The sequence below is a fragment of the Pisolithus orientalis genome, assembly GCF_024613125.1.
Source record: "Pisolithus orientalis strain OTSU chromosome Unknown F5J12scaffold_2, whole genome shotgun sequence".
Classification (NCBI taxonomy): Eukaryota; Fungi; Basidiomycota; class Agaricomycetes; order Boletales; family Pisolithaceae; genus Pisolithus; species Pisolithus orientalis.
The window spans coordinates 94,096-115,954 of record NW_026260783.1 but is presented as its reverse complement, the minus strand read 5'-3'; the positions used below and the strand labels follow the sequence as shown (position 1 = coordinate 115,954).

The 21,859-nt window shown below is 50.6% G+C and overlaps 7 protein-coding genes across 7 annotated transcripts; 4 read left to right on the top strand and 3 right to left on the bottom strand.

Moving 5' to 3' along the window:
- Positions 1-98: 98 nt before the first annotated feature.
- On the top strand, positions 99-1,186 carry F5J12DRAFT_902443 (DNA-directed RNA polymerase II subunit one; the record flags this gene model as incomplete). Its single annotated transcript, XM_051748298.1, has 7 exons — positions 99-121; positions 453-504; positions 606-665; positions 722-760; positions 795-852; positions 892-1,106; positions 1,145-1,186. The coding sequence occupies 7 exons, from the start codon at positions 99-101 to the stop codon at positions 1,184-1,186; spliced, it is 489 nt and encodes a 162-aa protein (XP_051604599.1).
- Positions 1,187-1,801: 615 nt separating this feature from the next.
- Positions 1,802-2,553, bottom strand: F5J12DRAFT_779076 (uncharacterized protein; the record flags this gene model as incomplete). The annotated part of the gene is made up of 4 exons (XM_051742350.1): positions 1,802-2,026; positions 2,123-2,179; positions 2,238-2,318; positions 2,386-2,553. 4 exons carry the CDS (start codon positions 2,551-2,553, stop codon positions 1,802-1,804), a joined length of 531 nt encoding a protein of 176 aa, XP_051604598.1.
- Positions 2,554-8,839: 6,286 nt separating this feature from the next.
- On the top strand, positions 8,840-9,996 carry F5J12DRAFT_795338 (uncharacterized protein). Its single transcript, XM_051744061.1, has 3 exons — positions 8,840-8,897; positions 8,979-9,181; positions 9,239-9,996. The coding sequence occupies exons 2-3, from the start codon at positions 9,059-9,061 to the stop codon at positions 9,770-9,772; spliced, it is 657 nt and encodes a 218-aa protein (XP_051604597.1). The 5' UTR covers positions 8,840-8,897; positions 8,979-9,058; the 3' UTR covers positions 9,773-9,996.
- A 42-nt stretch (positions 9,997-10,038) lies between these two features.
- On the top strand, positions 10,039-12,644 carry F5J12DRAFT_795324 (Bestrophin, RFP-TM, chloride channel-domain-containing protein). The gene is made up of 7 exons (XM_051744060.1): positions 10,039-10,513; positions 10,691-10,890; positions 10,973-11,112; positions 11,167-11,939; positions 12,000-12,057; positions 12,111-12,295; positions 12,588-12,644. Exons 1-6 carry the CDS (start codon positions 10,478-10,480, stop codon positions 12,194-12,196), a joined length of 1,293 nt encoding a protein of 430 aa, XP_051604596.1. The 5' UTR covers positions 10,039-10,477; the 3' UTR covers positions 12,197-12,295; positions 12,588-12,644.
- Positions 12,645-14,050: 1,406 nt separating this feature from the next.
- Positions 14,051-17,031, top strand: F5J12DRAFT_177550 (uncharacterized protein). Its single transcript, XM_051738243.1, has 6 exons — positions 14,051-14,499; positions 14,572-14,692; positions 14,782-14,881; positions 14,969-15,401; positions 15,450-16,650; positions 16,734-17,031. Exons 1-5 carry the CDS (start codon positions 14,470-14,472, stop codon positions 16,578-16,580), a joined length of 1,815 nt encoding a protein of 604 aa, XP_051604595.1. The 5' UTR covers positions 14,051-14,469; the 3' UTR covers positions 16,581-16,650; positions 16,734-17,031.
- A 239-nt stretch (positions 17,032-17,270) lies between these two features.
- Positions 17,271-18,048, bottom strand: F5J12DRAFT_902440 (uncharacterized protein; the record flags this gene model as incomplete). Its single annotated transcript, XM_051748297.1, has 5 exons — positions 17,271-17,385; positions 17,463-17,679; positions 17,735-17,786; positions 17,837-17,909; positions 17,960-18,048. 5 exons carry the CDS (start codon positions 18,046-18,048, stop codon positions 17,271-17,273), a joined length of 546 nt encoding a protein of 181 aa, XP_051604594.1.
- Positions 18,049-20,447: 2,399 nt separating this feature from the next.
- Positions 20,448-21,489, bottom strand: F5J12DRAFT_795303 (uncharacterized protein). Its single transcript, XM_051744059.1, has 4 exons — positions 21,297-21,489; positions 21,168-21,239; positions 21,001-21,111; positions 20,448-20,929 (listed from the first exon to the last, which is right to left on the bottom strand). Exons 1-4 carry the CDS (start codon positions 21,470-21,472, stop codon positions 20,623-20,625), a joined length of 666 nt encoding a protein of 221 aa, XP_051604593.1. The 5' UTR covers positions 21,473-21,489; the 3' UTR covers positions 20,448-20,622.
- Between the last annotated feature and the right edge of the window lie 370 nt (positions 21,490-21,859).

Below are 21,859 nucleotides of genomic sequence, written 5' to 3'. Positions count from 1 at the left end.
GCACACGAACAAGTTATGATCACCATGTTCTGGTAGGAACCCCTGCGATCTGTCATGTCTACTAACCAGGTATTCGCAGCGGACCAAGAGTGCCAGAAATGTCGCTAGATTGTATTCAGCGGTAAGTTCTTTCCCAACGACTGGCGATGGCGTCCCCACTCTCGAAGAAATGCCAGGCCACTAGTACGTGGCCCCCGTCTGAAAAGTAGCGAGGTCCAGCCCAACACCCTCCTCGCTCAAGGAAACCGTTCCTAATGACAAAGTCTCTCCCTTTCCAAATTCACCCTCTACTCTGCGGAAAGCTTGTTCTGTGGCCAAGATCGAACATTCAGAGGTTATGGACGAAATAAATCACAAGCCCAAGTTGGGTGGTTCGGTGAATTCTCGCATGGGCACGATTGATAGAAACTTGAAGTGTCACACTTGTGGCAAAGGCATGTTGGAACGCCCAGCCATTTTGGTCATATAGAATTGGCAAGGCCTGTATCTGTGTTTCATCCTGGTGTATTGACCTTCGACATCTCCTACCATCCTTCCATGCGCAGACCTCCCCAAAGGCTGATATCGCTAACTCCACTCGTTTAATACCATACTCGTTCGCGTAGTCCGACCCCAGTTTCACACACAAGATACGGCGCATTCGGGAACGCAAACCTGAAATGGCCGTCGCCTGGCACCACCACAAAACAAAAATGACGAACTGAGGGAAGATGATGTTGAGGCGGATTCTGACGAGCCTAAGAAAAGCCACGGCAGCTGTGTTCACCAACAGCCACTGATCAAGATTCAAGCAGGAACGCTTAGAGCTTTTAATCCGATACAAACAGCCAAAGGATGATGACGAAGCTCGTAGTGAGTGGTGCTCACGATGGTGCAATTTTAACACTACAGGACATCGATTCGCTGCACGCCCGTCAGAGGTGTACACGATATCCAAGAAAATGTCGGACTCTGACATTCACTTCGTCTCTCAGACGAGTATCCAAGGGGCGGAATGGATTATCATTCCCATATTACTAGTAACACTTCCACCTGTTTGTTCGAGCACAGCTGTCGACAGCGACGTCATGAGTGAAGAAGGTCCCGTGTACAAGCTGAGCGACGTCGTAAAGGCCTCTCTACCAGTGTACAACAATGTGAGCAGGAAGGGGCACCTGCTCACATCATACGGAACCTGATCAGTTGATGCAGGCAAGTTTGGCACTGTATTCTTTCCCTCCCCCCTCATGCATTTTGGTTGCAACCCACACGGACAACGATATCACTAGTCTTCCATACATGCTTCCGCATATCATTGGGGACAAATCGTATGTCCAGCACTTGAAACTATAGAAAAAAAGGGAATAAAGCTCTAGCTAGAGGTGAACTGCATAAGTGCTGTACATACATACCTTTCACTCGAACATTTCCATGACTATCATCGCGGAGTGGCAAAAGGTTCCCGAGCAATATCCATATATCCCATTAATCAAAAGCTGACACGCTATCATGAGCTCGAGTACGTATCAGAAATCTCGTGATGGACACCCAACGGGCCACCTGTGCCCGTAAACTGAGGTCCGACCTCACGCCGAAAGCGCCACGAAGTAGACCAGCGCAAAACAGGGTACGTAGAAAATGCCACATGGCAACCATCTATGTTACGCGTGAAAACGCGAATGCACCGGATACCAGAAGGACCGAGAAAAACAGGTCAAAAATGAGAACCGAGACCAGAAAAACCTAGATTAGAGACAGAGCAACGAAGAAACCAGAGATGCCATGGTATGTGTAATGTAGATTGCGAGCGATTGGATGATGTCTATGCGATGCGATGCTGTGAGAGTATTGCTGGGGAAGAATGTAGGGTGTAAGGCGGCCGGTTGTATGGCGCCGGAGGATGGTCGAAAGGCGAACAGGACGTTGAAAATGGAAAAAGGCTAGAGTGATCCCCAGCAGAAAGGGAGGAAGAGGAACCGGCGACACAGTTGGGAACAAAGCCGAAGAATGCGGAGCCGAATGCAGTCGAGAACGAGAACAGGAAATTCTACATGTAACCAGATCAGGCATGAAATTTTGGTTTTTGCTATACGGAGACGAACAGTAAGTATGACGCAAGAGCCCAAGCTGGAGATACACGTACCGACTTGCGCATCATTAGTGGAGGCGAGGAGTTGGGCGAGTTCTGGTGGTATTGAGGCTACAATGGTAGACCATTCAAGCTCAGAGCATCAAATTATGGCGAAGGGTGTACGTACTGGGTTCATGTAAGCAGGTACGGCCGGCGGGGGTGGGGTTTGCGGTTGGGACGCAGCGGTCTTGGAGAGGACCTTTTTGAGCTGAGGAGCATTTCACGCAAATTGGGACGCAGTCAGCGACTGCCAATGTGCGTGAGGTGCGAATTACCTTGGCTTCACTTTCCGCCGCATGCTGTGTGTACATACTCGGATGCAGAGAGACACTAGCCAGGCTTGTCGCTTGAGGCAAAGAGGAGAGTGCACATGACAGGCTAGGGAGCGCGACGAGCTTGTTGGCGCGAGTACCCTGTGCATTCGACGGCGGAACGGTGGTCATGGCGTGGCGGAAAGACAAAGCTTCGGTGGGTCTCAAAGAAAGAAAGCGACTGGACCGGGAAGGTCAAAGACAGACTGAGACACGGAGTCTTCTGCTGGTTGATGAAGAAAGAAAGGACAGGGCAAGAACGCGATCGTACTTATAACGCTTAGCAGGGTTGGTTTCCCGCGCAAGGATCGTCATCGGGCGTGCCACGCACAGATCTGGGATGCGTCCGTAAGCGCAAGATGACTTTTTCCAAGGTTATTTCTTCTCATAAAAACGACGTGTTCTCATAACGATGTGCGGCGCTGGGGACACACAGATCTGTCCATAGATCCATCTCGTTTTCGGGCTCAATGGGCGAGAGGGGCAGGTGGGTGCGCAAGGGAAATAAATTATTACTCTTTCCTGGCCCAGATATCGATACGCCGTCTTCAGTCCTCGAGATAAGCCCTGTAACACCTAAGCCGCTGCCTTTTTAGCTGGCTTCCTGCGGCCTGCAGGCAATTCCATCCTTATTTTATTGTACAGCATCGTAATATTGACAGGCCACGCTTCGCCTAAATTTTGGGGCCTCTTCCCCTGACAGGAATTTCTGGTCCACACACTTATCTCACAAGATGCACCCAACCACATCCAGTTGCGTTCCGATGTCGCCATGGACAGCAATTCCAGCCATTCCTCTTCGAGTATCCACTTTGTCCCACCCCCGTCACCGCGCGGCGTCCTAGGAGAGCCTACCCTGAGCCTGATATCCCTCGTCTTCGTTCGCGAACCTCGCCGCTGAGTTGTGCCGCAACTCCTATCACAATGTTGGCACGCCCACTCACCTCTCACTTTGAATGACACCCAATCTTATCTTCCATGAACACCCCTTCGTAAAACCATACTACAACCACTAACTCATGATCGGCATTCTGGCTTCTCGGGACTCGCCGAGCTGACCAACACATATGAGCGCTTCACGTGCGCAGCCATACACAAACATTCGACGCCACCGGCGTAGAACAAAGTCAAGCCTGAAGGCACCAGCGACCACGCTACTGTAATAGATTGTTAGGACCACTCATTCGGCATGCTGCCGCATCAGTTTGACACTAACCCAAGTCCTAACCCTGGCCAGCGCTCGCACTATGCCGAAGCGGGCCGTGGCGACCGCCACATAAGCTGACTGTTGCCCGATGTGAACGTTGGTATAACCTGGTATTCGCTCCAAAGCTGTCCAGTGCTTCGGACACTAGTTTAAAGGTCCTCGGCGCTTTGCTTACCCCCTTCTACGTCGCCGTCTGCCTCCGAACGCATTTGAGCTCCATCAACATGACTTAGCCCTTGTTTCCCGAAACTATGAAATGAAGTGGCGCTATTCTTCCGATAAACGGATCGCGACCTTCATTCGGAGTCCTTGTAATGTCCGATTATGCCTGTCTGGCGCATCTGTAGTTCAAATTTGCACAGTCACGCCATACGTCGTTATGTCTGCCAGCAGCGCCATGTCCCCGACACCGATTTACTTTGACGAACAGTCACCATCCTGTTTACGTTCAGGTCTTCACGTTCCTACCTGATAACCTGAGCCAACACATCTTTGCATATCATGGAATACCGCGTTGCGAAGACAACAGATATGCGCAGCATGTGTACGACATACAGTGAGATCGGATATAGTATTTTTGGGCCAGCGCCACATGCCCTGCTGGGCTCTAAAACTCTGCCCTGCTTGTCGTTGCTGCAGATACCCGTGGTATGGCCTTTGCATGATGACTGAGCAAGTTGCCATGGTGCAATCTAAACCCAATTTCGACGCCCGAGTAGATTTATTGACTCTGCAATAATGCTTCTAACAATCTTCATGGTTCGCTGTTTGCTCGTGGATCGGGAAAGCCGGATAGACCATGTCATTATCTGGGCCGGTTATGTCGTTGACCCGATTTCCTCTCCTCGGGGAGATACAATCCTCTGAATGCTTCCGATCGAGGGCTTCTGGTAAGCGCCCGAAGCCAATTACATGCAAGATAGCCACCACGTGTAGGGGACACAGTCACCAACGTCAGGTCTGATGTGGGATACGGTGTGAATTGATGGACACACGTACAACATATCACCGCACATCCGCAGTGGAGGGGTATCGGGCGAGTCTAAATTACGTCGATTTCAACCCCACCTTCAGATCTCATGCTAACGTGCAACGCCTTCGCACGAACACTTGGTAACAACGACGAAAAGGGAATTGACGGGTCGACGCGCTTCCTGTTTTCTTTATACGCCATAGACATCTGCCCTGTGAGATTTCTTTTGCATGAATATGGACTAGCCGTGACAATCATTAGTGATACAGGCCTCTGGCGACGGTACCCTTGAAGGTTCGCCTGGCGCGAGGTGACCAAAGGGTTGGCGTGAAGCTCATGACCTGTCTAGACTGCCCTCACGTGGGCCATACTGTTCCTGATTGCACACATGTCATTTGGAGTCTCAGTTACGTGCGTTCTCACCATCAGTAATTCGCAAGTAGTACATGGCTAGCGGCGTGCCATTGGCGCAATGCGAAGTGAACTTTGAAATCCATTCATAGTTGGTGAAAGCAAGTGTTACGGAAGTCGGAAGCAGAGAAGGCCCTTGGATGAAACTGTACGTACTCTTCTCAATCACCGGGTATTATGCTGCATGCAGTACTCTGTACAGGCTCCGTTCATTATATATTATATTTCTCAGCACTGCCCCCTCAATGTGCTGGCGATAAGCCGTGGATATCACTTACAGTTCCAATCATGCGGTCGTACGTTTTCTAATCAGAGGAACGCGGCGCTCAGTTCTAAAATCTGATGGTAGCCACGCGTTGTCCTCGTGCACTTACCTTTACCATACATCGAGTGCACATGTTTCCTTCATACTCGCTAACCCAACCATTGGCGTATTGCGGAGCACTCTCCGTTCCCATTGGCTGGAGGTGTGGTCAGCGGCATACTGAATTCGCCGTGAGCAGCGTTGTTCCAGCGAATTCCCCGCCCGTCTGGTGCTCCAACACATCGGTTTCTCTTTACAACCTACTTCCAGAACGAGGGGAGACATATCAAAGGCTCTCCGATCGGAATTATCGAACCCCGAAACAGCATCCGAGGTACGTACGAGACATATGTGCCATGTTACCTGCACCTATGGGTCCGTGTAGAACGTTTCAGGTATGACGCCAGTGTTACCTTGTGCATTTGTCGGACTCTCGACGGCGCACCTCAATTCGCCAGGTTTATCTTAGCATTGATAGGAACTGATAAATCAAGAAGGGCAATGGCTTTGGAAGGCTATAGCCTTGGATGTATGTTATATGAAGGCACATTCTGTATGGTTACCTCGTTTCCATCAATTGACTGGTATGCGTGTTTGCACACAGGTATATCTCGAGGACTCCACTTTATATCACGGAAAGCTATCCTCGTCTGCATGTTACTTTCGTTGTAAGCCTCAAAATCTTGGTGTAACTACTCAGGCTACAGTATGTCGGAATCGATTATTCTTCTCCCCGCCGTTGAGGAACCTAGATGCTTAGGGACATCACGTAATGTGTTCCTCACGGAGAGCATGCTGGTTTATCATGTGCAACCAAAAGTAGGATACTGTGGTACAAAATCTTGCTTCACTCTTGATCCCAGGGGTCCCGGGTCGTGATTTCGTGTAGGTTGTCCGTCACCATTTTCATGGCTTCATCACCTCCATTCCACCGGTCAACTAGCGATCTATTTGCAGACGTGCCAACCACCCTTGGTCATATATACATGGTACCCGCTTCCCCTGAACGGAATTGACATAGAGCTCGTGATGACTCTTTCCCCTGGAAGGGCTGTGTGTTTCCAAACCGCAGTCGCCCTTGCCGGCGAGGGTGGTTTAGACAATTGCGGTTGCTACTGCGCTGGGCTCGGCGATCATGGTTGTTTGACGGCGTTGTACCCAGTGCCATGGAAAGAGGATGGACTCGAGGGGTAATAATACATGGATGTGGATAGCACGGCGGTCCTCAGAGCAGGGAACCCAAACTTGCGCGCAGTAATCACGGAGAAACATGTAGCACAAAAATTAAAATACCGGATGGTGACTAATGGAGAGGAGGGATTGATGCTAACACAGCTACCGGCATACCATAGTCCGGTCCACGAGCGCAGTTAGCATCAGTAATATATCCTACAAGGTCCATGCTCCACATTCTGAACTGGTTGCACGGGTGCCATCCCACTTTCCTACCAACCCCACTATCCACTGTCTCCACGGAACGCGAGTTATGGGACTGGCACTTACGTGGATAGCGCACACGACGCACCAAGTTCTCATCCTCCCTAGCCACTTGACGTGTATGAGGTTTCGGGGTGGCGGTGAGTATATCACGCTTACGCAGTTTTATGGCTAGACCCCAATGTCGTACAAAGAACGGAATTTGACGTGGACGAACCCTACCCACGAGGTTAAAGTCACGGACATTGGGAGCGATCGCGCTTACAGTGGGCAGGAAGAGCTCTGAAGAGTCTCACTCATGTTAGAAAACACTCGATTTTCAAATAACGGCTCCTTTCTGCACCTAAGCGAGGTGAACATAGACATAGACAAATCGAGAAGAGAAAGTTTGATTACGCGCGGAGTGGAGTAGAAGGCAACCCTCGGATCAGCATACACAAAGTAAGGATATGGGACTTACGGAGTCGTTCGACAGGGATTAGTCCCGTCGACGGTAGCTCACTTGAGAGGGCAGCACTCTTCCCGCCTGCAGATATTGTCGCCGGTTTGGCCGGGAGATCGGGGAAAGAACGACGCGGTGCCTCGGAGATGATGAACAGCATTATCAGAAAAAACGATCAGTCGATAGGGTTCTTGCCCCTGAGCAGAATTTGCCTATCGAGTTAACCGCTTGGCCATACTTCTCTACTGCACGTTACACGAGGCTGGCGAGTGCGAGCATCTTTCTTATTGCGATGGCTTTAGGTGATCTCGCTTCGCCCATGAGTAAACCAGCTTTCGACGGTCGTGGCTGGTGTATGGATCAGACGAGAAGCTCGTACGCCGTGACTAATGCACACCCATTTCCATTAGCAAAAGAATGCTCAATCTCCGCGCTTGATAATCATCGGCAGCACCCCATCTGGCTCACGACTCGCGGAGTTGACTCGGGTCAATACTAAATGATGGTGCGACAGAGTGAAGGGTGCAGTCTAACGCTCTGGGGGATTCAGCATCTGATTTATCCCAGTGGACCTCGCCCGTGGTTGGGGGAGAGGGTTCCGTAGTGAGGTCGCTCGGGAATTCTGGCGCGATCTTTATCTTTGGAGTCGCCGTGGCGTCAAGTCCTGTAAGCTTGCGAACGCAAGGAAGGCTGGCACATGGAGAAATTTTATTCCCTCGATCGGTGCATGTACACAATGTGATGGACTCTGAAAAACGCGAAACGTAAGGGCTGAGATACGATGTTAGGTGATTGCAATGCAGAAAGAGGAGCACCCTTGAACCGTTTCAGCGATATCAGTGTTACTCGAAATTAAATAGATAGGGTTTGCTGCGATAGTAAAGACCCAGTTTTAGCTCGTAGGAGGATGTGACCTGTAAAATGTGTTTCTTTGATCCTAAGGCAAGTCCCGATTGTTATGAATAGTGGAGATAGTGGCAGAGAACACACCTGGGAGTGGACAGTTCGTTGATACTAGTGCTCGTTTCTGATCACATAAAGAAGTCTCACAGAACCTGCACTCGTTGCCTTTTCTACGTATTGTGCTCGGCCTTCTCCATTTTTGCTTGAAGACCCCTCGATATACTGCCAGGGGAAGGATGTCCTTCACAAGAGGATCAGCACGGAGTACGCAGTCCACCACAACGTCCTCCACCTAGCACAGTCTAGGTCGACACCGTCGCACCAAACCTCCGATCATCGTCTGGGAGTCGAGTACGTGGTTCTCGGGTAGAAGACGCAGGGTGGCAGACCCAAGGGACGAAGGCGGTCGTTCCAGTCACGACGCTACTACCTCAGGGGAGAATGTAAGCACATACCTGCTAATTAACGTGATGGCGCTGCGGCGTACCGCTTGGCCAAAGCCGGGGACATAAGCGTGTATCATTACCTACAAAAAAAAAAGCACTTCAAGGTGCATGATCGAACATCAAATTACGCACGTTCAAGAAATGCACATAAGATCATCATCCTTACAATCGCAGGCCTAGCTGCATACTGGGCGAGAATTGCGAAAACCGAGCTGACTGGTCGAGGCTTGAGGAAGGTGGCGTGGTGACGCCAGACTGGCTCCCGGAGACGTGTACTTACGTCACTTGGACAAGGCTGTTCTTCACTCTTTTTGTCTTGTCCCACAGAGAGCACCACAGGCACGTTACTACAGGCATGGATACCTTCTCGCGCAGTTTCTTTCTCTTACCACCACCACCACCACCACCACCACCATCATCATCATTGTCGCTAGGCGGTTTCTACGGTGTCCTCGCCGGCTTTGTAGTTTAAGTACTGCACAACTACATCGAAGGAATCACGGAAGAGTTGAGGATGTCGTCGTACATGCAGAATGTCGGCGTGAAGTTGTTCGCAAAGCATATCGAGGAGTATGCTCCACAGGACCCGATGTATGAGGTCTACACGGATGAGCGGGGTAGACAGAAACGCAGAAGGGTAGGTTTGACACGCTATCTCTGCCCAGTGCTAGCTCTAAGCTCACGCAACACATAGCGCGAAATTCCTCCTGGTCTATCCCAGCGCGATGCTAAAATACTGAAATCTGTCCAACGCCGTGCCCATTACCTTGACAAATCCTTCTCTTTCTGTGGCCTTCGCTTTGGGTGGGCCGTCATCATCGGTCTTATTCCTGCTATTGGCGACTTTGCAGATTTCATCCTCTCATACTTTCTCGTCCTGCGCAAAGCACGGCAGGCAGAGTTACCTTGGTGGCTGGTCAGGAGGATGTTGTTGAATTGTATCATTTCGGCAACTGCAGGCGTCGTTCCTGCTATTGGCGATGTGATTGTCGGCATGTACAAGGCGAATTCAAGGAATGCGATATTGTTGGAAGAGTTTTTGAGGATAAGGGGAGAGGAGTTTCTGAAGGTGCAAGCGGAGGCGGGCAAGGGGACAAGGGGTGGTAAGTTGTCAGAAAAGAATGTAGAGCAGGTGAAGCCCGGAGCTGGCATGGAGACTGCGTCTGGTAATCACCCATCTACGTCGTCTGCGTCAGGACCGAAGAGGGGAAGAAAGGAGGATGTGTAGGTCCAAATATTGTCGAAGAAAGAAGGAAGAGAACCGAGGCCGCGGAAATTTCTACATACACGAAGTTTGTTTTCTTCTCTTGACTGTGTATTGCCGACCATGGACCTGGAGGATCATGTTTGTATGTACCCATATGTACCACATACCACATATCTACAGTTCCACAGTACTCTGTAGACGAGTGTCAGATACATGTAGGATAAATCGATAAGCGTGATGTCAAGTCCAACTGTTCTTGCCACATCCACGGTTGTGGCGGCGGCTGTCTCCCGCGTACCTTCAACGATGCGCAAAACGGTCGAAATACAGCAGACACTTTTGACAGTTTTTGAATTGTTCAAGAGCTCGGCAAATGCTAAGTGCTCTAAGAGCACTAAGCGTTTTGTAGATGCTCAGTCGGTCCAGGTGCCAACCTGGACTGGCACCGTCCAAGGACCCAACAGCTAATCACCAAGGTGTTACATATTATACTCCGGCAGGTTTGGTGAGTAGGAAGTAGTGTCACATCTGAATTGCTTTTTGGCCACTTCACAACGGAGAATGCAACGTGTTGGCATGGCGGCAAGGGGCATTCCCCGTCGTTCCTTGCCCTGAAAAACGCGTTCCTCCGCTGCGCTCGACGGTCTTCGAGTTTTTACTTCCATCTTTTCTTCGTGAACCTTTGCAGCAACCTAACTGACCGTCGGAGTACCGACTTCAACAACAATGTCGACCATGCCTCCTGAAGTGCCACGGGAGTCGGTGAGTAGTCGCCTGTGAATGTCACCAAGTGGTCTCTCAGTTCATAGCCGTGCTCGTGTCCACGCAATAACACCCGACCCCATAATATTGTACTCCTGTCTCTATCCGTCGTCGTCCTGGGACTTTGTCACCGTGCCTTCTTCCACGTCTCATACCGACGTCGATTTATGACCCCAGACAGACACCTTCCGCGGTTATTACCCAACTGATCCCTCCGGGATCCAGTCCCAATCGGCTTCTATCGTCAATACACTCCTTGCAACAACGATATTTCGGTGCTGGCACATCCTATTGTTCTTCGGGGCATGGTCTGCGATGATCTGTTCGGTCAATCAACATGTCCATAATCTAGCTTTCCAGCCGACGTTACTTACTGTGTGAGTGTTCGTCCGCCCCTTTTAAATATTGCTCTTGCTCTGCCTCCTTCCGCTGATGAGAACGACGACGACGACGACGTAGGTTTGGTACGGTACTCGGTTTCATTATTTCGTATCGCACGACGTCGTCCTTTGAGAGATACAATGAAGGCAGGAGGCTTTGGTCCCAGATTGTATTTGCAAGCCGGACGTTTGCTAGGACCGTTTGGTTCCATGTTCCCGGTATGTTCGCCTCCCGTTTTCTTTCCTGCACATTCCGCTCATCGACCGTCGTAGATAACGCAATGCCAGACGTCCCGAACTTCACTGAAGAAGAACAAAAGTCCCGCACACTCATCGAGAAAAAGACTATTGTCAATCTCCTCGAAGCCTATGCCGTTGCAGTCAAGCACTATTTGCGAGGCGAAGACGGGATAAAATACGTCGACCTATGGCCGCTTGTGAAGTTCTTGCCACCGTATTACTTGCCAGCTACGATACCCTCTCATGTGGATCTGCCAGCTGAGCTGGGCACGGTTGTGGAGGATCAAGGTGGGCATGCGCAGGAACATCATCATCCACGACGGAGCCAGGACGCACCCGCCTCCCCAAGATCGACGCATTTTCCGGACCCCCTGCTGACACCCAGGAGGCCAAGAGCTGCCAGCTCCGCATCGCAACATCTTCCACTGCCATCCACGACACCGGGTGCTAGACCATCTACTCCCAGTACGCCATTGATACAGGAGAACGGTCTCCCACTGAACGGTGACGAAGAGAGGAAGAAATCCAAATCCTTTGACGGCATGCGAGAGAAGAAAGTTAGTACTGCGCCCAGTGGAGCATGGACGGCGGATGAATTCTACCTCAAGCCTGCCGAAATGCCGCCCAAGTATTCCGTGTTTGACTTTTTTCCATTCTCCCTGCTAGTCAAGATGCTGACGAAGAAGGGAAAAAACGTTCAGGGGAGGAAGGCTGCGAGAGTTCGGGCTACCATGACCAGAAGTGCAATCAGGAATGGGAACTCGCATCTGCACTACAATGTACCATTGGCGATATCATTGTATCTGGTATGCCTCTCCTTTTAGCCTCGTTTGTTGAGGAGATAGTTTGTTGATTCTGGTGTTTAGAGTTCGTATATCGCAGCGCTGCAGAATCGCAAGGCCGATGTAGATACACCGACCATCGGTACGCCCCCTCCTCCCTCACCTGGGGGCAACTCATTCATGAAATTTGAGTAGCCCTGCTGTACGCTACACTCAACCAGCTTGTGGACGCTCTCACTGCACTCGAGAGGATCCTGACGACGCCTCTCCCTTTTTCGTAATACCCTGGAGTTCAATCTTAGGTCTTCGGTATTGACAACATGATTTACAGGTATTCCACTCACTTGTGGCTTGTAACGGTGATTTACTGCTTGGCATTGGTGAGTGTTTATCTATTCATGGTGCGTGAGGTGCCCTTCTCCCTGCACACATTGCATACCAGTGCTGGTCGACCAGGTACTATGTGCAAGGGAAAAGAAAGAAGCGGGAGGCATCTTCCAGGATTTCTGATTTCCAACTGATTGAACTTTGTTTTTTCTTTATCTCCTGGTATTAACTCCGGGATCTGGGCGATCAAAACATCACATCGGCAAACGGGGCAAATACGTGCACGGGGGACGCGAAACATGTTGCTCCATGGACTCAACGATCAATTGAATTCCAAACATACAGCCATTCCAGCTTTGGAGTACCCTCGAGTGGCTGACCGTTCCTGCGACCGTTCTAGCGGTACGTGGTTTCGTCCCTGTGGCGGGATGTTACGTTTGTAGGCGCTTTTATCTGACATATTCACTTTAGAGTTTTGCGTTCTTCGGGTTTATCCTCGCAGGCGAGGAGATTGAGAGTACGTGTGCTTGTTATCGCTGTGTGCTTAGAGTTGATCACGAATGTCTCTGGCAGATCCATTCGGTAAGTGCGCTATTTGTTTTCGAAGGGTTTAGATATGTAAGATGACTGTATTCTTGTGTAGGTTATGATAAGAATGATTTGGTGAGATTCCCGCTTCTGCTCCCTTAGATTTTTTTTCCCGACCCGGACGGAATGGGAGCATTAGCGTTCTGTTGTTCCCTCGGACTCGGACTGGCGTCAGGTTTACGTCGTGTTCGTTTGCCGTTCACGACATACTACCATTCGCCTTTTCTGCATGACATTCTGCGCAGATGCTGATGAACTGATGAATTGGCAAATCAAAAATTTAGAACATGGACTTTTTCGTACAGAACATCATACGTAAGTGATTCTATATTTTATATTCCGCCCATTTCTCCTTATCTTCTTTGACCGGACCCTTCGGAGCCGGCCCTGCTTGTGTGATTGGAAGCTGTGGGGCATCAGCGGTTTCGCGTCGCATAATGCCCACACGCTGTTCTTTTTTTTTTTTTTTTTTTTTGATTGCATTGCCTCGTTCTTATATTGATGCGTATTCTTACTATCACTTTCTCTGCATGATTTAAACCAACAAACCACACGAAACGAAAATAGGCAAGGAGTTATCCGCTATCACTTCTATACCTACCCCCGACCCTGCCGTCTGGGCGTTCCATCCCGATAATGATGGGCTATTCTCTCGGACACCAGGGAGGGGACGCGGGGAGAACTTCACCGGATGAGTGGGTTAGCAAGGGCGCGGAAAAAATGAAGCAGGCTTTGGCTTTGTAATAGGGGTGCTGTCGAGATGAGTGTTCGGGCGGAAGGAATGGGGCAATACCTTGCATGTTGATCGTTTTCGCTTGCAGTTTGGTTCCTCAATGGACTCTTCAAGGCTTTTATGTGGTCACTACTACACTGGCTGCTTAATGCTTTTTGTGCATGTATTACTCGTGTCAGTAATGCTGCAACTGCTCTGAATCCATGTGAGTTCAGTTTGAGATATGCCAGCCAAGTACCACCGCAGCAGAAGAAAGCTTTAAGTTGAAGCAGGGTTCAAGAGAGGCATTGTTGTGACTTGTTGTGGTCAGTGTTCCAAAGGCTTCTAGGCCTAACAGTGACTAAGCCGATCGATTGACCAGACATACCTCATTTTCTAAATGAACCCGTTCGAGGGTTTCAAGTCGAAGTGCAACTCAGCTGGATCCATTTTTTGAGTGTGGCGCTGTGTCTACATTGATGGCAGGTGCTGTGTAGAGAAGGGAGAAGGGAGAGAGATATGTGCTTTCGAGGTGAGAATTGACGCTGTCGATTAATACGTCGGTGCCAAGTTTGACGACATACCATATGGTACGTCGAACACCAATACCACAGCATCTGTATGCGAGGCTTTCTCGTCCTCCACTGGTACATGTCATGGGTAAGACAATAGAGTACCAGTTGTGAGAGCCTGCAATCGTGCGTGGAAATGACGAGCAACTTGTAATACGACAAAAATTTGTGCGGACGTTGAAATTTTCTGGTAAAGCCATTTTCATTTGAGTAGTGGCAGCAAAGTTTGTCTTCTCTTTTTTCTTCCTTGTTATGTGTTTGAATCCTTGTCTGTAACTGGTCTGAACTACTTGTCCTCGTCCCCTCCAAGCTGCGAGAATAGAGTATAAGGATCCTGTCTTGTTGGTATACAATCATGTCCCAACCCCGTGTCCCGCCTCCAGCCGTGAGTATCGACATAGCAGAGCTTGACTCACATTTCATCTCAAGCCATCGCTCATCCATCGTTCATTGACAGAGCAACAGCCTGAGTCTGTTATCCCTGTCCATGGCAGCAGCCAATATTCCTCCCTTGACCTTCCCGGCACCGGCCTCGGCGGAGCCGACCACGGTCACTACTGCCAAACTCCTGCCGCAGGGTATGTATCACTGTTGCGAGAATTTTGTGAAATCCTGACACGGTGCCATGCTGCTGAACGCATACTCGTATTGAACTTCTACGTCATAGCTTTGACCATCAATGGTCACACTAAGCACCGCCGTCTGTCGTCGGCAGGTCGATCGAGGAGACGTTTAAGTGACGCTCGCGATGCCGCAACCCGTCCTTCGTAAGTCCTCCAACACGACAGCTCCATTGTCCCTCCCCTCCCATTCTTTCGCTGGAGTTGATTTGGTGCCTTTGGTTTATTAAATAGGTCGGCGTCCCTCTTGAGCACGTCGACGTCCTTGGCCGCTTTGTCTCTGTCTTCTCCTACTATGTCCAATAAACCCTCTATAGTCCAACCTGCCACCGGTGCACAACAGTCTTTACCTATCACATCGACGTACACTTCTATAGACGACACATCCCAGGTTGGAAGTGTGGACGACAAGACCCTTGCGACGTCGCAAGCTGGAAATGGCAGGGCTGGGAGGAAACGAGGAACCGTCTTCACTTGCGAGAGCTGTTCCAAAGTGAGTCTTTTTGGGACTGTTGGCGACGTCACGTCTATTGACATGGATGTACTCGTCCACCAGGTTTACAGGCACCCGTCTTGCCTGATCAAACATCGATGGGAACACACTCCTCAATGGCAGGAAGCCTCAAGGTTCGTCTTGAGCAAACACCAACAAGTGCAACTGCTGGAGGTGACGTTTTCCATCGCTCATTCTAATCACATGCTTACAGCGGAACAGGCAGCTGCAATCTTGTCACATTTATCACCTTCATGCGCATCATTACCCGAAGACCGCTCCCTCTGGCCATCTTTCTTATCAGGCGGACTAGTTCCCCCTCCTGCACATCTTAACTCCACCAACAGCACCACGGATTCCCCTCCCAACGATGCCCACGCAAATCTTTCTAACATATCTACGTCTCATCCGATATCCAGTTCTGTTCCTGTAACTTCCATGAGGATTGGTGGCGGCCACAAGCGTTCCGGCTCGACAGGCCCGCGGTTGCATGACTATGCGATTCCGCAAGGCACGAGTGGCCCCGGAGAGATTACGCAGGTCCGCCCCGGACTGTTGGGCGTGACGACCGTTCCCTCGTCCGCATCCGATACCGATCCTACTTCTCGCTCTAATTCTGATTCTGATTCTGGTTTGAACTCGACGTCGAACTCAACTTCATCTGATCTTTCGTCTCCAAGCCCAGGCATACGTGCAGACACGAAGAGTGCTTCTCTCCCGGTCCCGGTACCTAATGCTGGCTCAGCAAATGATGATGCGCTGAATCTGCTTTCTCTTCGTATTGCGAGCGTGCGCTCTACCGACTTGTGGGGATCACCCCGATCCTATGGCGTCTCTACATCACCGTACTCATCCAGTGGCCTCGGCGCATCCGTGGGTCCACTGTATGCGTCGGTTTCGAACCACCATACCCGTCGGAATGGGCATGGAAGATCATTCTCTGAGACCAACTGGTGCCTTCCGAGGTCATCCGTGAGGTCCAAGTCGAGTTCATCGCAAAGTCCATCGCCTTCGGAGGGAAAGAGTGAGGATGACGATCCTGACCTTGTCGAGATCGAGGCAGATGGCGATGACTCCAAAGGTTCTGCTGCAGGAGCCGGCACTCATGGTCGCCCATTGGTAGCTGGTGTAGCACGATACAGCCTCAGGTACACCCCACTCGGGTATGACACGATGGGGATGCCCGGTTATGGAGGCTGTAAGAAGGAGGACGTGGAGATCCTTGAACCGAGTGTACAGGAAGAAACAGACGAGGAAGGGAATTGCAGGCTTTCATCACTCCGTCAGAACGTTCTCAGGAACGCGAATGAGTGGGACGGCATGGAGATGGAGATGGAGATGGAGATGGACTAGTGCTGGTCTACCTTCAGTTCAGTTCTCCACCTTTTGCCGACCCTTCCTTACACCTCTTCTCTTGACCCGAGTAAGGCCATTCCACTGATAACATATCACATAAGGTGTTCCATTCTGCTGCCACGTCGTTGACCACTTCTTTCACTTTGACAGCTTGATGGGCAGCTAATCGAACTTGTACTTTTTTATCACCATCATACCTTGCTGCCCACCTTGCCGCGGTTTTCTACACCCCTCTTACATTCTCTGATCTCCCCTCCTGTCTTTGCAGATTGTTGTATTTGTTCTTCATATTTCCTGTTATTATCCCGTCATTCCTTTGACGTCGAGACTGGCGAATCAGGGGATGTGGGTGCTTGTAATGTAAGATATCATTTTGGGACACTTATCTTTCTTCCTTGCTGCTTTGTCTGTCGTTCGCTGTAATGTATTTCTAATCAATAGGTTGTAACAAGTCGAACGTTTTCTCGTGTGCCTGCCCCTTGCGACGAATTCTTAGTGTGATCGTGAAAGCGGCAACGCCAAGAAGGATATGGGATGAGGAAATAAATATACTAATGTCAGAGTCACAACCCCACGCTACGGGACACAGAAATATACTAGCACATCGACTTTGGTAACGAATGACCTGTCCGCAACGGTCAACCGAGGAGAGAAGGGCCCGCCAGAGGGAGGGAATTAACTCGCGGTTCAGTTTTTCTTGCCCAAGGTAGCCTTGATGGCTCTCTGCTGCGCCGCGCCCAGTGCAGCTGCGATATCTTTGCCGAGGGTATAGACAATCAAGCTTGGGAAAACGATCCAAAGTCTGTTAGAAAAGTTTAGCGCCACCGAGGGTGACAAAAGCACAAATATGAGCAGATAAGGAATGGGGGGATGACATACCCGTTCGGCAAGACCCAGTACACCAGCAACGTCCCCAAGTCGTTATGACCAGTCGCACACCATCCGCAATAGAATTCCTGAACCCAATAGAGTACTGTTTTCGAGAGGGTCATCGTAGCAGCGGCAAATCCAATGAGTGGTGCAACTGTCGCGCCGGACACATGAGTAAAGTAAAGGTAGGTAAGGTTGAGAAGCGTCTCGATTATGTTCATGAGGGCTTGTTTTCAGTGGGCATGAGTATATCAGATAACGCTACGAAGGAAGGATCGCACATTGGGCGTTTGGAAAGCCATCGTTGCGTTGCAAAGATTCGACGCCATATACCTTAGCATCGGGGATCAACTCGGGGTCACCTAGGAGAGAGGCCCGCTCACATAGTCGATTTCTTGGTATAACCCGTAGGGCTCCCATATCCAGTGAAGATCTCCTCCTACCATCGACCGCGGTCTGGACGAATGTTGAACGACACGTTTCCACTGCGTACGATGAAGACTCACCGCATGAAACAATAGGAAACATCCCAAAAGATGACTGGGGCTGTGAGGAGAAACCAGAGCGAGATCCAAACATGCGTCTTGACTGCCATTCTGTGGGTTTTGTCTGTGTGAAGTGTCAGCGGAATGAATGAAATGTTTTGAGTTTGAGTTTGAGCTACCACGGTGGTCGCTTGGCAATATTGATACTCCCGTGTTCCCATTGGTTCCCCCGTGACACGCAACCACACCACTCGATTCGACGTTGCCAGCGCGACTGTAGAACCTGTCGTCGCCATTGCTTAGGTTTCCAACCAGCTCCACAATTTCGGTGCAACGACAATGTTTCCGTTGTCTTTCCTCGGATCCAATTTTTTGTTCCTCGGGAGCTGAGGCGGATGAATTTTCGCCAATGCAGTCGTCTTCCGCCGGTACAACCGACTCGGACCGCGCATGCCTCGCACGCACGCGCGGCTGGGTTCTTCCTAACAATTCGCTCGATAGGAGGAGCGTCTTTGGGCGTGTGACAGTGGTGTGGTCGCTGCTACTACTCGGCGTGTGCTGGAGAAGGGGCCACTTGGAAGGGTGCCAGTGCCACTCATGATCATTCCCTGAGAACGAAGACGACGGGACTGGAAATTCAGGCGCGGAGGACAGGGCGTCCCACTGGTTGACATGCGACGCTGAAAATAGGGGTGTGCCCATGGGGTCAGTTCTTCCTCGCGCGTCCCGGCACATCCGATTCCTCGAAGGACGATAGGGAGAACAGAATCACCCGGGGAACTCGAACCAAAAGAAGGCCGACATTGCACAATCCGTCCACCACGCCTCTCACAACGTGGCTCTCTGCCTGACACGAGGACAAAGCGCATGTCCTTCAAGTTGCCTGTCCTTTCCGATATCGGTTTACGTACTTCTATCGGGTAGTACGCGATTTTGTGGCGCTCATTCGAAGCCTGGACATATCGCCGCGCACGTCATATGATAGCACATGACGATACGAGTACTACACAATTGGCTTCCGACCGTTCCAATCTATCACCAAACTCGGTTGGAAGACTAGAAGGCACTGGACTTCCATATCACATCATGGCCTCCTACAAACTCGGTGCTCCCCAAAATCGACGAAGACGGAGAATGTGGACTCCGTTATCGTCGTACTTCATGTCCGTTTTCCCGCTGCATTCGGCGAGTTCTCGGACACTCATCGGGCCGCGGTAGCGGGAAGTACTACTCGCCCCACATCTTGTACTGCGGGATCCTTCGTCTCCAAACGAATGCGTGGCACACCACACTGGATGGGACACTGTCAAGCCAAGATTGCTTAAGGCAGTGCACAAGTTCTCAAAGCACCTCCAGGGGGTCGTATTACTTGCTGTGCGTGTGCTGGTGTGTGCTCCATCGTACCATCTTTCACACGTTTGCAGCCGCACAATACACCTGGACGGTCAAAAAGGGTCTTGGCAGTTATGTTGGACCCTATGATACATTGTGTGCATCCGTCGTCAGGGGCAATGCTGATCATGACGTCGCAACGCTGGCAGATCATCATATCCGCCACGTCAGCACTGAAGTACTGAAGCCTGACGGGTGCAAAGCAAACACGCAAGGCTGGTGTATGATGCATAGGTGCTGAACCACATACTGTTTTGGTGTACCAGCGCAGACTGTATACTCCGGATGGCCGAGGGTGTGAGATGGATCCTCCCGCTTCTCCGTGATCTCCATCTTGCTCCTCTTGTCGGATTATACCTCTTCCTGCAGAGATACGAACCCCGACGGTTTCCGCTCTCAGCAAACATCCGTTGATCCCCGTGTGCTTTCCCTTTGAAGACAGGGCCCGCGGGTGTTGCGTATGTGCCATGCGCTGATGCAACCGTTAAGGATCAGGCAGAACTTTGCAGAATCTGCAAGTGCCTTCGTCACATGTGCCATAGAGAGAGCGTATCCAGGGCAAGAAATTCCAAGGAACGACCATCACGCACGTGGGAGTAGACTGGCTTACTGAGGGTGAGACCTAGCACCGGATGAATCTTGCTCGAATCCGATTATAATTTTCCAGCTTTCACGGCGACCCCGACGGAAGCCAGGCACATCGGGTTTCATTGGGCAGCCACTACAAGCGTCCGGGACTACGACCCTATTCTGCACCCCCCAGCAGGGTGGCCGAGCGCAAAAACATTTACTGGGGTACTTATGACATCTTTCGTCAGAAGGTTAATTCTTCGTATCAGTCTTCGAGGAAGCAGGTTTACTATGCCGGCGGCGCAGAGTGGCCAGTGCGGACACCGCGGATTCATGATGTTGACACCATCCGGCCGTGCTGGAGGTGTTTTTAAGATTTCGTGTTGGTTTTTTTGCGTCCGACACTTGCCGCGGTTCGCGGGTCACCAGGTATGTGTGTGTCGATATGCTTCAGAGGGAAATGTAGATCTGGCGGAAATGAAAATATGGGATGTTGTCCGAGGGATGGAAAAAGAATGTTGGGTGTCCAGAATCTCAGGATTACAGTGATCGATCCAATTATCGTTTGTCCCATTATTTTCACAACTGGTGGAAATTACAGCGTCGCCCGATTCCCAACAGTTACACCTATGTAAATGCAAAAAAAAAAGAAAATGTAGCTAAATGCTCAAAAAGCAAAGAATGTGAGAGCGAACAAGAGATGCATGTCCGTTAAAACCAGGTTACTTTTTTCTCTTTTCCCCCGATTGGGTTGTAAAAGGATCACGTTCGCATGGTGGTTGTGGCGAGTTTGAGTACAAAAGAGAAGCGTATAAAAAGGTAAAAGGAACAAAATGCAGCAGACCAACGAAACGCCGGTCGTCACCCCACCGACCCGCATTAAGCCCCGGTATGAGTGTTGTAGATGAAGGGGGAGGGGGAATTGGAAGATTTGATATGATTTGGATGGGTCGAGCAAAGAACCCCGTTTTTGAGGCCGATGATATGATAAGTAGTGCATCCGAATATGAGGGATGTTGCCCGCGCGAGCTGTCAAGGGACGGCCGCCTAAAGGTCAGGATCCCGAAGAGAAGTTAAGGGTGGGAAGTAGGAAGACTAACAATAAACAAGCGAAAATGGAGAGGAGGGCCAGCCTCGCACACGCCAACTGGAGAGGCGATTCCTCACCAGTCAGCTTGCTAATTTGGGGTGCCTCTTTTCCAATCTGCTCCCTAATAAGAGGATCAGTAAAGATGGAGTGGGAAGGGAATGAGGGGAGGGTACATACGCCGGAGCCGCCACTTCCCCGCCTGTCTTCAGCGGGCGAACGGACCATACGCAGTGAATCACTGTCTGCAGGCTGGGTTGATTGGAGCAGTGTTTAGTTCGGTTTTCACGGGAGAGCCGAATTACCCACCAAGGGACTTGCGACGGCTGCGCACGCGAACAGGAGAGCGATGACAAGACTTGTGAGTTGCATTGTGGACGACGAGGTGGTATCAGTGTCTGTCTGCAACACGGCCGGAATGGGGGGAGATGGGAGAAGCGAGACCAGACGCAGGCGTATTTATTGCTGGCGCTGGTAAAAATCATGCATGATGTCTTCTCATGTCACCTGTTCCTGGTTCTGTTCCTGGCACGGCAATCCCATATCCAGTGCGGGGAGCTCCTGCCTCTTTCGGACATACAGACGAAAATAATTATTGCTGCTAGCAAAATAACAATAAACCATGCAGGAGATCGACGACAGAGTCTAACCACTGCCGGGCCTCTCTATCGTCCCAGCATTAATATGCCGCCCCACGTTTCCCGCCTTACCCGCACGCTCTCTTGTTCACGAAGAAAAAGGTAGCTGCTTGCAATGGTCTTGCTTCCGTGGCTTTCTAAATTGATTGCCCAACGAGGGACTCCGCAGGTGATCAGATGAGATCTGCCGCGATTGGTCCATCCGCGTCCATTTTGCGTTTCTCCAAGCAATCT

Excerpts from the sequence above, each read along its gene's own strand:
- F5J12DRAFT_795338 (XM_051744061.1), top strand. The coding sequence starts at position 9,059 with ATGTCGTCGTACATGCAGAATGTCGGCGTGAAGTTGTTCGCAAAGCAT. Across the intron at positions 9,182-9,238 it reads GTAGACAGAAACGCAGAAGG|CGCGAAATTCCTCCTGGTCT; the intron begins GTAGGTTTGACA and ends CGCAACACATAG.
- F5J12DRAFT_795303 (XM_051744059.1), bottom strand. The coding sequence starts at position 21,472 with ATGATTTTTACCAGCGCCAGCAATAAATACGCCTGCGTCTGGTCTCGC. Across the intron at positions 21,240-21,296 it reads CAGCCGTCGCAAGTCCCTTG|CCTGCAGACAGTGATTCACT; the intron begins GTGGGTAATTCG and ends CAATCAACCCAG. Across the intron at positions 20,930-21,000 it reads TCCATTTTCGCTTGTTTATT|CTCGCGCGGGCAACATCCCT; the intron begins GTTAGTCTTCCT and ends GTCCCTTGACAG.
- F5J12DRAFT_177550 (XM_051738243.1), top strand. The coding sequence starts at position 14,470 with ATGTCCCAACCCCGTGTCCCGCCTCCAGCC. Across the intron at positions 14,693-14,781 it reads TGCCAAACTCCTGCCGCAGG|CTTTGACCATCAATGGTCAC; the intron begins GTATGTATCACT and ends TCTACGTCATAG. Across the intron at positions 15,402-15,449 it reads AACAAGTGCAACTGCTGGAG|GCAGCTGCAATCTTGTCACA; the intron begins GTGACGTTTTCC and ends ACAGCGGAACAG.
- F5J12DRAFT_795324 (XM_051744060.1), top strand. The coding sequence starts at position 10,478 with ATGTCGACCATGCCTCCTGAAGTGCCACGGGAGTCG. Across the intron at positions 10,891-10,972 it reads CAGCCGACGTTACTTACTGT|GTTTGGTACGGTACTCGGTT; the intron begins GTGAGTGTTCGT and ends ACGACGACGTAG. Across the intron at positions 11,113-11,166 it reads CGTTTGGTTCCATGTTCCCG|ATAACGCAATGCCAGACGTC; the intron begins GTATGTTCGCCT and ends CGACCGTCGTAG.